We start from the raw sequence: 13,409 nt of genomic DNA, 5'->3' as shown, positions 1-13,409 counted from the left end.
AAAAATGTTTAAAGGCCATGCGTGGTGGCTCACGCCCGTAATCCCAGCACTTTGGGAGGCTGAGGCAGGCGGATCACCTAAGGTCAGGAGTTCAAGACCAGCCTAGCCAACATGGTGAAACCGCATCTCTACTAAAAATACAAAAATTAGCTGGGTGTGGTGGTGGGGGCCTGTAATCCCAGTTACTTGGGAGGCTGAGGCAGGAGAATCACTTGAACGTGGGAGGCGAAGGTTGCAGTGAGCTGAGATGGTGCCACTGCACTCCAGCCTAGTGACAAGAGCAAAACTCTGTCTCAAAAAAAAAAAAAAAAAAAAAAAAAATTTAAATGAGACAGGTATGTTGGTGCATGCCTGTAATCCCAGATTCTGGAACTGGAGACGCTGAGACGGGAGGATCACTTGAGGCCAGGCATTCGAGACCAGCCTGGGCAAACATAGCAAGACCCCATCTCTACAAAAAATAAAAATAAAAAATTAGCTGGATGTGGTTGTGCACACCTGTAGTCCCAGCTACTGGAAAGGCTGAGGAGAGAGGATCACTTGAGCCCAGGAGTTGGAGGCCGCAGTGAGCCATGATTGAGCCACTGTACTCCAGCCTGGGCAACAGAGCAAGACCCTGCTTTAAAAAAAAGTTAGTGAGGAGGGATGGCATTGGGAGTTATACCTGATGTAAATGACGAGTTGATGGGTGCTGACGAGTTGATGAGTGCAGCACACCAACATGGCACAAGTATACATATGTAACAAACCTGCACGTTATGCACATGTACCCTAGAACTTAAAGTATTAAAAAAAAAAAAAAAGTTATTTAAGGCCGGGCACGGTGGCTTACGCCTATAATTCCAGCACTTTGGGAGGCTGAGGCAGGCGGATCATGAGGTCAGGAGATCGAGACTATCCTGGTTAACATGGTGAGACCCCGTCTCTACTAAAAATACAAAAAATTAGCCAGGCATGTTGGCGGGTGCCTGTAGTCCCAGCTACTCGGGAAGCTGAGGCAGGAGAATGGAGTGAACCTGGGAAGCAGAGCTTGCTGTGAGCGGAGATCGTGCCACCACACTCCAGCCTGGGCGACAGAGCGAGACTCTGTCTCAAAAAAAAAAAAAAAGTTAATTAAATAAAAAGAGTAAGGGCTGGTTGCAGTGCTCATGCCTGTAATCCCAGTACTCTGGGAGGCCGAGGCGGGCAGATCACTTGAGGTCAGGAGTTCTAGACCAGTTTGGCCAACATGGTGAAACACCATCTCTACTAAAAATATAAAAATTAGCCAGGCATGATGGTGTGTGCCTGTAGTCCTAGCTACTTGGGAGGCTGAGCCACGAGAATTGCTTGAAACTGGGAGGCGGAGGTTGCAGTGAGCCAAGATCACGCCACTGCACTTCCAGCCTGGGCAACAGAGCAAGACTCTATCTCAGAAAAAAAAAAAAAAAGGAGTGAGGAGTCTCACTTCTGGGGGCCCCCTTCCTCCCACAGTGATCTCCCTACCCAGCATGTACGAGGGGCTCGTGCGTGGCCTGTGTGGAAACTACGACAATAACCGCAAGAATGACATGATGCTGCCCAGTGGCGCCCTGACCTGGAACCTCAACACCTTTGGCGACAGCTGGGAGGTGAAGACCGAGGGCGTCCTCCTCCGCTTCCCCAGGTGCGTGGCCTGGAAGGGATGAAGCTGGGGAGGTGAACAACAGTGTCTGTGCACGGTGGCCACTAGCCCTCCTTCCTCAGCAGAGGATGAAACTCCAAGGAGAGGGTGCAGAGAGGCCTGGATCCTCCCAATTCTGTCATTCCCTCTCACCTGACTCTGGGGGTACCCGCTCAATGGAAATCCCGCTCTGTGTCCCCGCTCTGCGCTCAGCCTGCCTTCCCAGTTCTTCTTCTTCCTTCTTTTTTTCCTTCTTCCTTCTTTCTCCTCCTCCTCTTCCTCCTCCTTTTTTTTCTCTTCCTCCTCCTCCTCCTTTTCCTTCTTCTTCTTCCTCTGTCACCCAGGCTGGAGTGCAGTGGCGTGATCTCAGCTCACTGCAACCTCTGCCTCCCAATTTCAAGCGATTCTTGTGCCTTAGTCTCCCGAGTAGCTGGGACTACAGGCATACACCACCACTCTCGGCTAATGTTCGTATTTTTAGTAGAGATGGGGTTTCACCATGTTGACCATACTGGTCTTGAACTCCTGACCTCAAGGGATCCGCCCACTTTGGCCTCCCAAAGTGCTGGGATTACAGGTGTGAGCCACCACACCCAGCCCCATTTCTTATTTCTTTTTTTAAAATATATTTTTTAGAGATGGGGTCTTGCTCTGTTACCCAGGTTGGAGTGCAGGGGCGTGATCTTGGCTCACTGCAGCCTCCACCTCCTGGGCTCAAGTATCCTCCTGCCTCATCTCCCGAGTAGCTGGGACTCCAGGCAGGCACCACTACACCCGGCTAATCAGTTGTTCTTCTTCTTTCCCCGCTTCACCTTCCTCGGGGCCTCACCTGACCCCGTGGCTGTCTCTGCCGCAGGGCTATACCAGTGGAGGAAAGACGAGGGGTGGAACTGGGCCTCCGCGTGTCCGAATGTAGCCCGGAGCAGTTGGCGAGCAACAGCACCCAGGCCTGTAGGGTGCTGGCAGACCCCCAGGGCCCATTTGCTGCCTGTCACCAGACAGTGGCCGCAGAGCCCTTCCAGGAGTGAGTCATGGGCCCAGGACTTGCGGGAATGGCCCAGGTGCCTGCTCAGGTCTTTCCCTGAGGCCTCGTGCCCACTTCCTGACCCAAGCTCTGTGTGGTTCACTCCTCCGTTCTCCCTGTGGCCTCATTTCCTTGTGACCCTCCCTGGACACCGACTGATGTCTTTCTATTTGGGGTTCCAGGCTCTCTTCTGCAGGGTTGGGTCTCCTCCCCTCCCCAAACTCTGACTGCATCCTTTCTGCCCCCTCTCCGCCCCAGGCACTGCGTGCTGGATCTGTGCTCCACTCAGGACCCAAGAGAGCAAGAGGAGCTGCGCTGCCAGGTCCTCAGTGGGTACGCCATCCTCTGCCAGGAGGCGGGCGCTGTCCTGGCTGGCTGGCGGGACCGCACCCTCTGCGGTGAGGCGCTGCCCCTCCCCGTGCCGACCCTGACCCCTCTGCCATCCACCTCTGCTGAACACTTTTCCCACCACTGCCTCATCTCGGACTTTCTGTCTTAATCTCAGCATCCCTCGAATTTCTGTCTCAGTCCCAGGTCCAAGTCAGCACAACCAGCAGCTTGCCTCCTTCTCTGCCCCTACCTGGGAGCCTCCCAACCCCATCCCACATCCCACTCCTTCCTGCCAAGGTCCACCTCTGCTCAACCAGTTCCTTCAAACGCTCTAATGTTGCAGACAAAAAGACCCTGAATGGGCTGGGCGTGGTGGCTCACACCTGTAATCCCAGTGCTTTGGGAGGCTGAGGCTGGAGGATGGCTTGAGCCCAGGAGTCCCAGGCTGCAGTGAACCATGACTGCACCACTGCACCCCAGCTTGGGCAACAGAGCAACAGCCTATTTAAAAAAAAAGAAAAGAAAAGAAAGAAAGAAAAAGAAAAAAGAAAGAAAAAGAAAAGACTGGACAGGCTGGGCGTGGTAGCTCACACCTGTAGCTTCACCACTTTGGGAGGCTGAGGCGGGAGGATCAATTGAAGCCAAGAGTTTGAGACCAGTTTGGGCAACACAGTGAGACCCCATCTCTATAAAAAGTTTAAACAAATTAGCCAGGTGTGGTGGTGCATGACTATAGCTCCAGTCACCAGGGAGGCTGAGGTGGGCGGATCATGGGAACCCAGGAGTTGGAGGCTGCAGTGAGCTGTGATAACGCCAGCCTGGGCACTCCAGCCTGGGCAACAGAGTGAGACTCCATCTCAAAAAGAAAAGAAAAAAAGACCCTAGATGAAGCTGCGATGCGTTCTGGCTTCCTGCCTATAAGCAACTCTGAGTGTTTTTGTTGTTGTGGTGGTTGTTTGAGACGGAGTTTTGCTCTTTGTCGCCCAGGCTGGAGTGCAATGGTGCGATCTTGGCTCACTGCAACCTCTGCCTCCCGGGTTCAAGTGATTCTCCTGTCTCAGCCTCCCGAGTAGCTGGGATTTCAGGTGCCCACCACCATGCCCGGCTCATTTTTGTATTTTTAGCAGAGATGGGATTTCACCATGTTGGCCAGGCTGGTCTTGAACTCCTGACCTCACGTGACCCACCTGCCTCATCCTCCCAAAGTGTTGAGATTACAGGTGTGAGCCGCTGCGTCCAGCCTACTCTGAGTTTTATTGGGTGACCTTGCCCCTGTTTGGCCTGCCCAGCCCCAGCCAACTTCTGACCATGATTGTCCCCGCAGCCATGGAGTGTCCAGCAGGTACCATGTATCAGAGCTGTATGACACCCTGTCCAGCATCCTGTGCCAACCTGGCGGACCCCGGGGACTGCGAAGGCCCCTGTGTGGAAGGCTGTGCCAGCATCCCAGGCTATGCCTACAGTGGCACCCAGAGCCTCCCGCTGGCTGACTGTGGCTGCACCAGCAATGGCATCTACTACCAGGTCCGGGCTGGCAGCGGGAGGCCCCGGGGAACAGAGGTGCCAAGGAGAGCCAGACCAGGGATGGAACCAGAATGTCTCCTCCTGACCCCTCTCCTTTCTAGCTGGGCAGCAGCTTTGTGACTGAGGACTGCTCTCAGCGCTGCACCTGTGCCAGCTCACAGATCCTGCTGTGCGAGCCATTCAGCTGCAGAGAGGGGGAGGTCTGCACCCTGGGGAACCACACCCGAGGCTGCTTTCCAGGTGAACCTGCACCCCTGCCCGGTTCCAAGCTGCCCCATGCCCTGGGGCATCCGTGGACCAAGAATCATCCCCTTGTTGTCCTGGGGACTCTTCCACATTGATTTCAGGACGTCTGTCCCTGCCTTTGTAGGGAGAGACAAAGGACAAAGATCTCCCCTTCCCTAAGCATCCACGACCTGCCCAATCCTTCCCTAGCATTCCTTCCCATTGTCTCCTTCAGCCCTGGTGGTTAGCACAGCACTTCTAATTTATACATAACAAACATGGAGTTCAGAGAGGTTAAGCAGTTTCCTGCCTGTAATCCCAGCATTTTCCGAGGTGAAGTGGGAGAATTGCTTTGAGCTCAGGAGTTCAAGATCAGCCTGGGCAATATGGGGAGACATCGTCTCTACTAAACATTAAAGAAAAAAAGAGCTGGGTGTGGTGGTGCACTCCTGTAGTCTCAGCTACTTGGAAAGCTGAGGTGGGAAGATCACTTGAGCCCAAGAAATTGAGGCTACAGTGAGCTATAATTGTGCCACTGCACTCCAGCCTGGGTGACAGAGTGAGATCCTGTCTCAAAAAAAAAGAGAAGAGAAGGGAGAAGGGGAGGGAAGGGGAGAGAAGGGAAGGAAGGGAGGGAAAGGAGGGTAGAGGAGGGAGAAGAGACAGAGGGAGGGAGGGAGGAAGAGAGGAAAGAAGAGATGAAAGAGTTTCGAAGGGCCGGTGGGCGGTGGCTCACGCTTGTAATCCTAGCACTTTGGGAGGCCGAGGCAGGCGGATCACAAGGTCAGGAGATTGCGACCATCCTGGCTAACATGGTGAAACCCCATCTCTACTTAAAAAATATAAAAATTAGCCAGGTGTGGTGGTGGGCGCCTGTAGTCCCAGCTACTTGGGAGGCTGAGGCAGGAGAATTGTGTGAACCCGGGAGGTGGAGCTTGCAGTGAGCTGAGATCGCACCACTGCACTCCAGCCTGGGCGACAGTGCAAGACTCCGTCTCAAAAAAAAAAAAAAAAAGAGTTTCGAAGGAAGGAAGTTTCCCCAAAGCCCAGGGCTAGTAAGGCAGGGTTGGGAGCCAGGCTGGCTGACCCCTGGCCAGTCTCTGGCAGCCGCTACTTTCTCCCCTGGCGTCCCAGCCTCTAGCCAGGCCTCCCCTGAGCTGGGACTGACCTCCCACGGTCCCCCTCCCACAACCCTCTCTGTCCTTGCAGAAAGCCCGTGTCTGCAGAACCCCTGTCAGAATGATGGGCAGTGTCAGGAGCAGGGAGCCATCTTCACCTGCGAGTGTGAAGTTGGTTATGGGGGAGACCTCTGTACGGAGCCACGAGATGTGCCACCTCCCAGAAAGCCAGGTGAGGGCATCATCCAAGGCCCTGTACCCTCACAGCCTCTTCCCGGCCGACAACCACATAATGATTCTATATGTATTGTATTCACATATAGAATGATATGCATTATAATATGTTATAGATATATATTATTATAAACAATATCGATTTGTATATATAATTGATATTAATATATTAATATATGTTGTATGTTGATTATATGTTTATATATTGCATATATTATTATAGTAGGAATTATAATATAATCCCTAGAAATTAGCAGGACAAGCATCCTCAAAAAACCAGTCCTGGCCGGGTGCGGTGGTTCACGCCTGTAATCCAGCACTTTGGGAGGCTGAGGTAGGCGGATCACGAGGTCAGGAGATCGAGACCATTCTGGCTAACACGGTGAAAATTCAAATTTTTAGTCTCTACTAAAAATTCAAAAAGTTAGCCAGGCGTGGTTGTGTGTGCCTGTAGTCCCAGCTACTCAGGAGGCTAAGGCAGGAGAATCACTTGAACCCGGGAGGTGGAGGTTGCAGTGAGCCAAGATCAAGCCACTGCACTTCAGCCTGGGTGACAGAGCAAGAATCTGTCTCAAAAAAAAAAAAAAAATTAGGTGGGTATGGTGGTGCACAGCTGTAATCCCAGCTACTCGGAGGCTGAGGCACGAGACTCGCTTGAACCCGGGAGGCAGAGGTTGCCATGAGCTTAGATCGCGCTACTGCGCTCCAGCCTGAATGACAAAGCAAGACTCCATCTCAAAAAAAACCCAAAAACCAAAACCAAAAACAAAACAAAAAACCAGTTCCTGTGGCCACCTCCTACCTATATACTGTGGAATCTTCTCTCTGAAGCCCAGCTCCCCATTCCTGTGACCTGTATCTCTCACCCATGCTGCTTCCTCCTCCTGTGTCCATCGGTGCCTCTCCAGCACCTTCCACTGTCCTTCCCTATCCCAAACTACAATTCCCATGAGCCTCTGGACCAGCGGTTCTCCAGCTTTATCTTGTCTAAGATTGAAGAGGGGGTAACTTGTGAACATGTGTATTCCAGAACACACCCCGAAAGATCAGATCCGGTAGGTCTGGAGTTGGCCCAGGAATCTTTTTTTTTTTTTTTTTTGAGACAGAGTCTTGCTCTGTTGCCCAGGTTGGAGTGCAGTGGCATGATCTCTGCTCATTGCAACCTCCACCTCCCAGCTTCAAGTAATTCTCCTGTCTCAGCCTCCTAAGTAGCTGGGATTACAGGCACCGGCCATCATGCCTGGCTAATTTTGTATTTTTAGTAGAGACAGGGTTTCGCCATCTTGGCCAGGCTGGTCTCAAACTCCTGACCTCAGGTGATCCTCCCACCTCAGCCTCCCAAAGTGCTGGGATTACAGGCATGAGCCACCGCGCCCAGTCAGAATCTGCATTTTCAACAAGGGCCCAGGAAACTATGGAAGTGACTCCAGGGCTACTCTTTGAGAAATGCTGGCTGAGATGACACCTGGACTCTAGGGCACCTACGAGGAACAGCTACCCCCTCTAAATAGGCTTAAGGGAGGGCAGGCATGGTGGTTCATGCCTGTAATTCCAGGACTCTGGGAGGCTGAGGCAGGAGGATCACTTGAGCCCAGGAGTTCAAGACCAGCCTGGTAACATAGCAAGACCCCATCTCTACAAAAAATCACGGAAATTAACTGGGTGTGGTGGCATGTGCCTGTAGTCCTAGCTACTTGGAAAGGAGGCTGAGGCGGGAGGATCGCCTGAGCCCGGGAGTTCAAGGCTGCAGAAAGCTATGATCCGGCTACTGCACTCCAGCCTGGGCAAGAGCCAGACCCTGTCTAAAAAGGCTTATGGGAAACAGAAAACATTGTGGGTGTAGGGGCGCTAAGACCTTGGAGTCCCTGGAGGTGAGAACCTCCTGTAGGGAGAAGCAGACACACCTAGAGATTTAGAGAGATGAGGTCCCCTGGGGTAGCACACAGTCCCCAAAAGGGAGTGCCCATCAGTCCCCACCCTTCCCGTCTCACGTTCGACCTAATGTCTCTTCCCCGCACCTGGAAGCATCTAACCCGGTGGCCATCCTACTGGGACTGCTGGTGCCTGTGGTGGTCGTAGTACTGGCCATGACCAGAGAGTGCATTTATAGAATGAGGAGGAAGAGGTGAGTCCTGGAAAGAGGAAGGGCAGGTGGGGTGTGCAAATGGGGGAGTGCAAACAGGGAAGTGGCTGGGCCCATAAAGGGCCACTCGGGGACCCATGTCTATTACCCCATGCCTTCTAGAGAGAAAATGCAGAGCCAGGAACGAGACAGACTGGCCAGGCTGGTGGACACAGGTGAGAACCGACCCCACAGCCCGGAACCTCAGGGCCTAGAGTTGAGTCTCCTCTCATACATGGTTTTCTTGCTTTCTCCTCAGATATTGTTCTGGACTGTGCCAGTTAAGCTGCTCAGTTTTGAGTTGTCTTCAAACAAGAAGATTAAATAAATATACGTATTTATTTATTTGAGACAGGGTTTTGCTCTATCATCCAGGCTGGAGTGCAGTGGCACGATCAGAGCTCACTGCAGCCTCAACCTCCTGGGCCTCCTGCCTCAGCCTCCTGGGTAGCTGGGACTGCAGGCATGCGTCACCATGAAGGTTAAATTTTAACATTGTTGGCCGGGCACGGTGGCTCACGCCTGTAATCCCAGCACTTTGGGAGGCTGAGACGGGCAGATCACAAGGTCAGGAGATCGCTACCATCCTGGCTAACACGGTGAAACCCCGTCTCTACTAAAAAATAAAAAAAAAAAAAACTAGCCGGGCGTGGTGGCGGGCGCCTATAGTCCCAGCTACTCGGGAGGCTGACGCAGGAGAATGGCATAAACCCAGGAGGCGGAGCTTGCAGTGAGCTGAGATCCGGCCACTGCACTCCAGCCTGGGAGACAGAGCGAGACTCCGTCTCAAAAAAAAAAAAAAAAAAAAAAAAAAAAAAAAAATTTTAACATTGTTGTTTTTGTAGAGATAGGGGTGAGGGTCTCACTACGTTGCCCAGGCTGGTCTCAAACTCCTGGCCTCCAGCAATCCTCCCGCCTTGGCCTTCCAGGGCACTGCGGTTACAGGCATGAGTCACGGCACCTGGCCAAAATTATTTATTTTTGTTTTGGTTTTTTGTTGAGACAGAGTCTCGCTCTGTCTCCCAGGCTGGAGTACAGTGGTGTGATCTCTGTTCACTGCAACCTCCGCCTCCTGGGTTCAAGCAATTCTCCTGCCTCAGCCTCCTAAGTAGATGGGATTACAAGTATGCACCACCTTGCCTGGCTAATTTTTGTATTTCTAGTAGAGATGAGGTTTTGCCGTGGTGGCCAAGCTGGTCTCGAACTCCTGACCTCGAGTGATCCACCCAACTCGGGCTCCCAAAGTGCTGGGATTACAGGCGTGAGCCACCGTGCCTGGCCCAAAATTATGTATTTGTGAGACGTGAATGTCCACATGATTATGGTGGAGGAAGTTGGGTCTTAGAGGGAGGAAAATGAGGGAGAGAGGCACATGGAGGACTAGGTAGGGCTGGGTTCTGTGCAAAATGTCTAGAGGGGAGAGGAACCTAGGTTTGAGGTGAGGGTGTTGTCCCTGAGAGAAAACCACATGGGGGTGGCCCATTCGGTCCTGGCAAGGCTGACATCACTGGGGGAGACAGAAGGAGCAGGGAGGGCAGAAGGAACAGGGCAGGCAGGGGAATAGGAGGGTGGGATGCAGCCTCAGACCCTTGGCTTCTGATTTAGGAGAAGACTTCACCCCAGGAATCCGAGTGCTTAGAGGATATGGCCTCTGGCTCCCCACCAAGGTGATTCTGAGAAATTTTACATGTCAAATACAGACTAAGGTTAGGGAATGTGGCTTTTTCTTTTTTCTTTTGGAGACAAGGTCTCACTCTGTTGCCCAGGCTAGAGTGCAGTGGTGCAGTCATAGCTCACTGCAGCCTTGACCCCCGGGGCTCAAATGATCCTCCCATCTCAGCCTCCTGAGTAGCTGGTACTACAGGTAGGCACCACTACGCCTGGCTAATTTTGATGTTTTTTGGAAGAGAGACGGTCTCACTATGTTGCCCAGGCTGGTCTTGAACTCCTGGGCTCAAAGAGCTCAGCCTGCCTCCACCTCCCAAAGTACTAGGAATACACGTGAGCCACCTCGCCCAGCCAAATGTGGCCTGCCTGCCTTCCCTCCCTCCCTCCCTCCTTGCCTCCCTTCCTTCTTTCCTTGCTTCCTCCATCCTTCCCTCCCTCCTTCTATTCCTTTTCTTCCTCTCTTCCTCACTCATTTCCTTCCTTCTTTCCTTCCTTCCTTCTTTCCTTCCTTCTTCCCTCCTTCCCTCCCTCCCTCCCTGCCTCCCTTCCTTCTTCCCTCCCTCCCTCCCTCTCTTTTTTTTTCTTTCTCTCTCCCCTCCCTCCCTCCCTCTCTCTCTCTTTTTTTCTTTCTTTCTCTCTCCCCTCCCTCCCTCCCTCTCCCTCTCTTTTTTTCTTTCTTTCTCTCTCCCCTCCCTCCCTCCCTCCCTCCCTTTTTTAGAGACAAGGGCTTCCTGTTACCCAGGCTAGAGTGCAGTGGTGCAATCATAGTTCACCCCCCAAGTCCCTCCCAAACCTCCTGGGGGTACAAAACATGGGTGATGTGTCACCAAGGGAAGATGGGACAGAGGACTCAAGAGCCCGAGAGACTCCAGAAGAGGGCAGTAGAGGTGAGAAATTGAGGACAAGACTCCCTGGGCTGGAAAGGACCCAAGCTGTGATTTGGGGTCCAGCACTGACACAAACACGACAATAGGGGGTGACGGAGGTGTGGAAATGGAAAAAGCAAGTCGGGTGCGGTGGCTCACGCCTGTAATCCCAGCACCTTGGGAGGCTGAGAGGGGAGGACTGCTTGAGGCCAGGAGTTTGAGATCAACCTGGGCAACATTATGAGGCCCCCCCGCTGTCTCTACAAAGAATAAAAAATCAGCTGGACATGGTGGCGTGCGCCTGGAGGATTCTCGGCTACTCGGGAGGCTCAGATGGGAGCTTGAACTCTTGGGCTCAAGCCTCAGCCTCTCAAGTAGCCAGGACTACAGGCGCACGTCACCACGCCCTGGCTAAAAAAAGTGGGTTTTTCCAAAAAAGCAAATCAGCCTGTGACTCTCCGGGGGAGGCCCCCACCCTCGGCATTCCTCCATTTCCCAAAAGGGGCTGGGGGTTACTGAGGGCGGGGTCTGGGGTCTGCGTTGCTGAAGAATTCTGACCTCTATCCTAGTAGGAGTGACCCACTCGCCCCAGCCTGAGGCCAAGGTGCAAACGTCCCGCCCCCTTCCTTGCGACTCCTGCCTCCCATCAGGCAGGTCCTTGCTTGGGAGTGGGGACTGGGACGTTTTGCTTGGGCTCTAAGAAGAAAAGGAAGGCTTGCTGGGTGCGGTGGCTCACACCTGTAATCCCAGCACTTTGGGAGGCTAAGGCGGGCAGATCTTTCGAAGTCAATAGTTGGAGACCAGCTTGGCTAACATGTTGCAGTGAGCTGAGATTGCACCACGGCACTCCAGCCTGGGCAACAGAGTGAGACTTTTTTTTTTTTTTTTTAAAAAAAAAAAAGGGCCAGGAACAGTGGCTCACGCCTGTAATCCCAGCACTTTGGGAGGCCGAGGCGGGCAGATCACGAGGTCAGGAGATCAAGACCATCCTGGCCAACACAGTGAAGCCACATCTCTACTAAAAATACAAAAAAAATTAGCCGGGCGAGGTGGCGGGCGCCTGTAATCCCAGCTACTCAGGAGGCTGAGGCAGGAGAATGGCGTGAACCCGGGAGGCGGAACTTGCAGTGAGCCGAGATCGCACCACTGCACTCCAGCCTGGGCAACAGAGCAAGACTCCATCTCAAAAAAACAAAAAACAAAAAACACACTGACAATTGGGCTGGTGGAGGATCAGGACATAGGACCCCAAAGGGGATTTGGGTTTGGGGATGTCAAAACAGAGAGGATAGGCTGGGTGTGGTGGCTCACACCTGTATTCCCAGTGCTTTGGGAGGCTGAGGAGGGAGAGTTGCTTGAGGTCAGGAGTTGGAGACCAGCTTGAGCAACACAGGGACAGAGTCCCTGTCTCTACAAAAATGTAAGAAATTATTGGGTGACTGAGGCGGGAGGACTGTCTGAGCCCAGGAGTTCCAAGCTGTAGTGAGCTATGATTGCACCACTGCACTCCAGCCTGGGCAACAGAACAGGACCCTGTCTCTAAAGAAACCACCAACCAACCAGGGAGGATTGAGTTCTAGAAATGTATTATACTCTGCGCTCATCCTCTGGGATGACATGCCCTGAGGCCACCTGCGTGGAAGGAAGACCCAACATGGGTAAGGAAAGGACCGTGGGAAGGAAGGGTCCTGCCCAGCGAGACTCCCCCTTTCCCTAGCTGGGAGAGCATTCGCGCTGGGGAGCTGGATGTGGCAGGCTGGCTCAGGGCAGCCTGGAGTTGTTGGGCTGGACCTCAGGGGGCTTCTGCAGCCCCCTGCCCTGACCCCAGCTCCCCACACCGGGTCTTCACTCAGCCTCTCTGCTATGCCTCTGCAATGCCCATTAACCTTTCTCCAGCTACCAGCTCTCTCGGATACCTGATCTAGCCTGGATGTCTGGTTGGCAGGGGAAGAGGGTGGGCCTGGGCAACATCCTCTGGATGGACCCGAGTCCCTCCCACACCTCCTCGGGGGTACGAAACATGGGTGATGTGTCAACAAGGGAAGAGGGGACAGAGGACTCAAGAGCCTGAGGAACTCCAAAAGAGGGTTGTAGAGGTGGGAAATTGAGGACAAGCCTCCCTGGACCGGAAGGGCCCAAACTGATTTGGGGTCCAGCACTGACCCAAACACGTCAACAGGGGGCGACTCAAGTGCAGAAATGGAAAAGGCAGGTTGGGCGCGGAGGTTCACGCCTGTAATCCCAGCGCCTTGGGAAGCTGAGAGGGGAGGATCACTTGAGGCCAGGAGTTTGAGATCAGCCTGGACAACATTGTGAGACCCACGCCCCCAGCCCATCTCTACAACAAAATTTAAAAATCAGTTGGGCGTGGTAGCGTGTGCCTGGAGGATTCCCAGTTACTCAGAAGGCTGAGATGGGAGGATCCCTTGAGCCCAGGAGTTCAAGGTTATAGTGAACTATGATCATTCCACTGCACTCCAGCCTGAGGGACAGAGCGAGACCCTGTCTCAAAAACAAACAAACAAAAAAGCAAAAAAAAAAACAGAAAAAGAAATGGACCAGGTTAAGCCAGGTTGGTCTTTGTCAAGACCCGCCCCTGCAGGTGTCCAGGGGGAGGCCAGAAAGATCCCTGGAGAAAAGGACACAGAAAATGGCA

The 13,409-nt window shown here is 53.1% G+C and overlaps 1 protein-coding gene across 1 annotated transcript in view; it reads left to right on the top strand.

The window, feature by feature from the left end:
* ZAN (zonadhesin) overlaps nt 1-8,504 on the top strand; it is a 64,316-nt gene extending 55,812 nt beyond the window's left edge. The window contains 10 exon segments of the mRNA XM_073012734.1: nt 1,474-1,645; nt 2,499-2,666; nt 2,925-2,999; nt 4,321-4,474; nt 4,476-4,520; nt 4,622-4,760; nt 5,955-6,095; nt 8,123-8,222; nt 8,343-8,395; nt 8,479-8,504. Coding sequence (XP_072868835.1) covers nt 1,474-1,645; nt 2,499-2,666; nt 2,925-2,999; nt 4,321-4,474; nt 4,476-4,520; nt 4,622-4,760; nt 5,955-6,095; nt 8,123-8,222; nt 8,343-8,395; nt 8,479-8,504 — 1,073 coding nt within the window.
* The last annotated feature ends 4,905 nt before the right edge of the window (nt 8,505-13,409 follow it).

The sequence above is a fragment of the Chlorocebus sabaeus genome, chromosome 28 (assembly GCF_047675955.1).
Source record: "Chlorocebus sabaeus isolate Y175 chromosome 28, mChlSab1.0.hap1, whole genome shotgun sequence".
Lineage (NCBI taxonomy): Eukaryota > Metazoa > Chordata > Mammalia > Primates > Cercopithecidae > Chlorocebus > Chlorocebus sabaeus.
The sequence above is the reverse complement of the archived record's forward strand: the minus strand, read 5'-3'. Positions and strand labels throughout refer to the sequence as shown.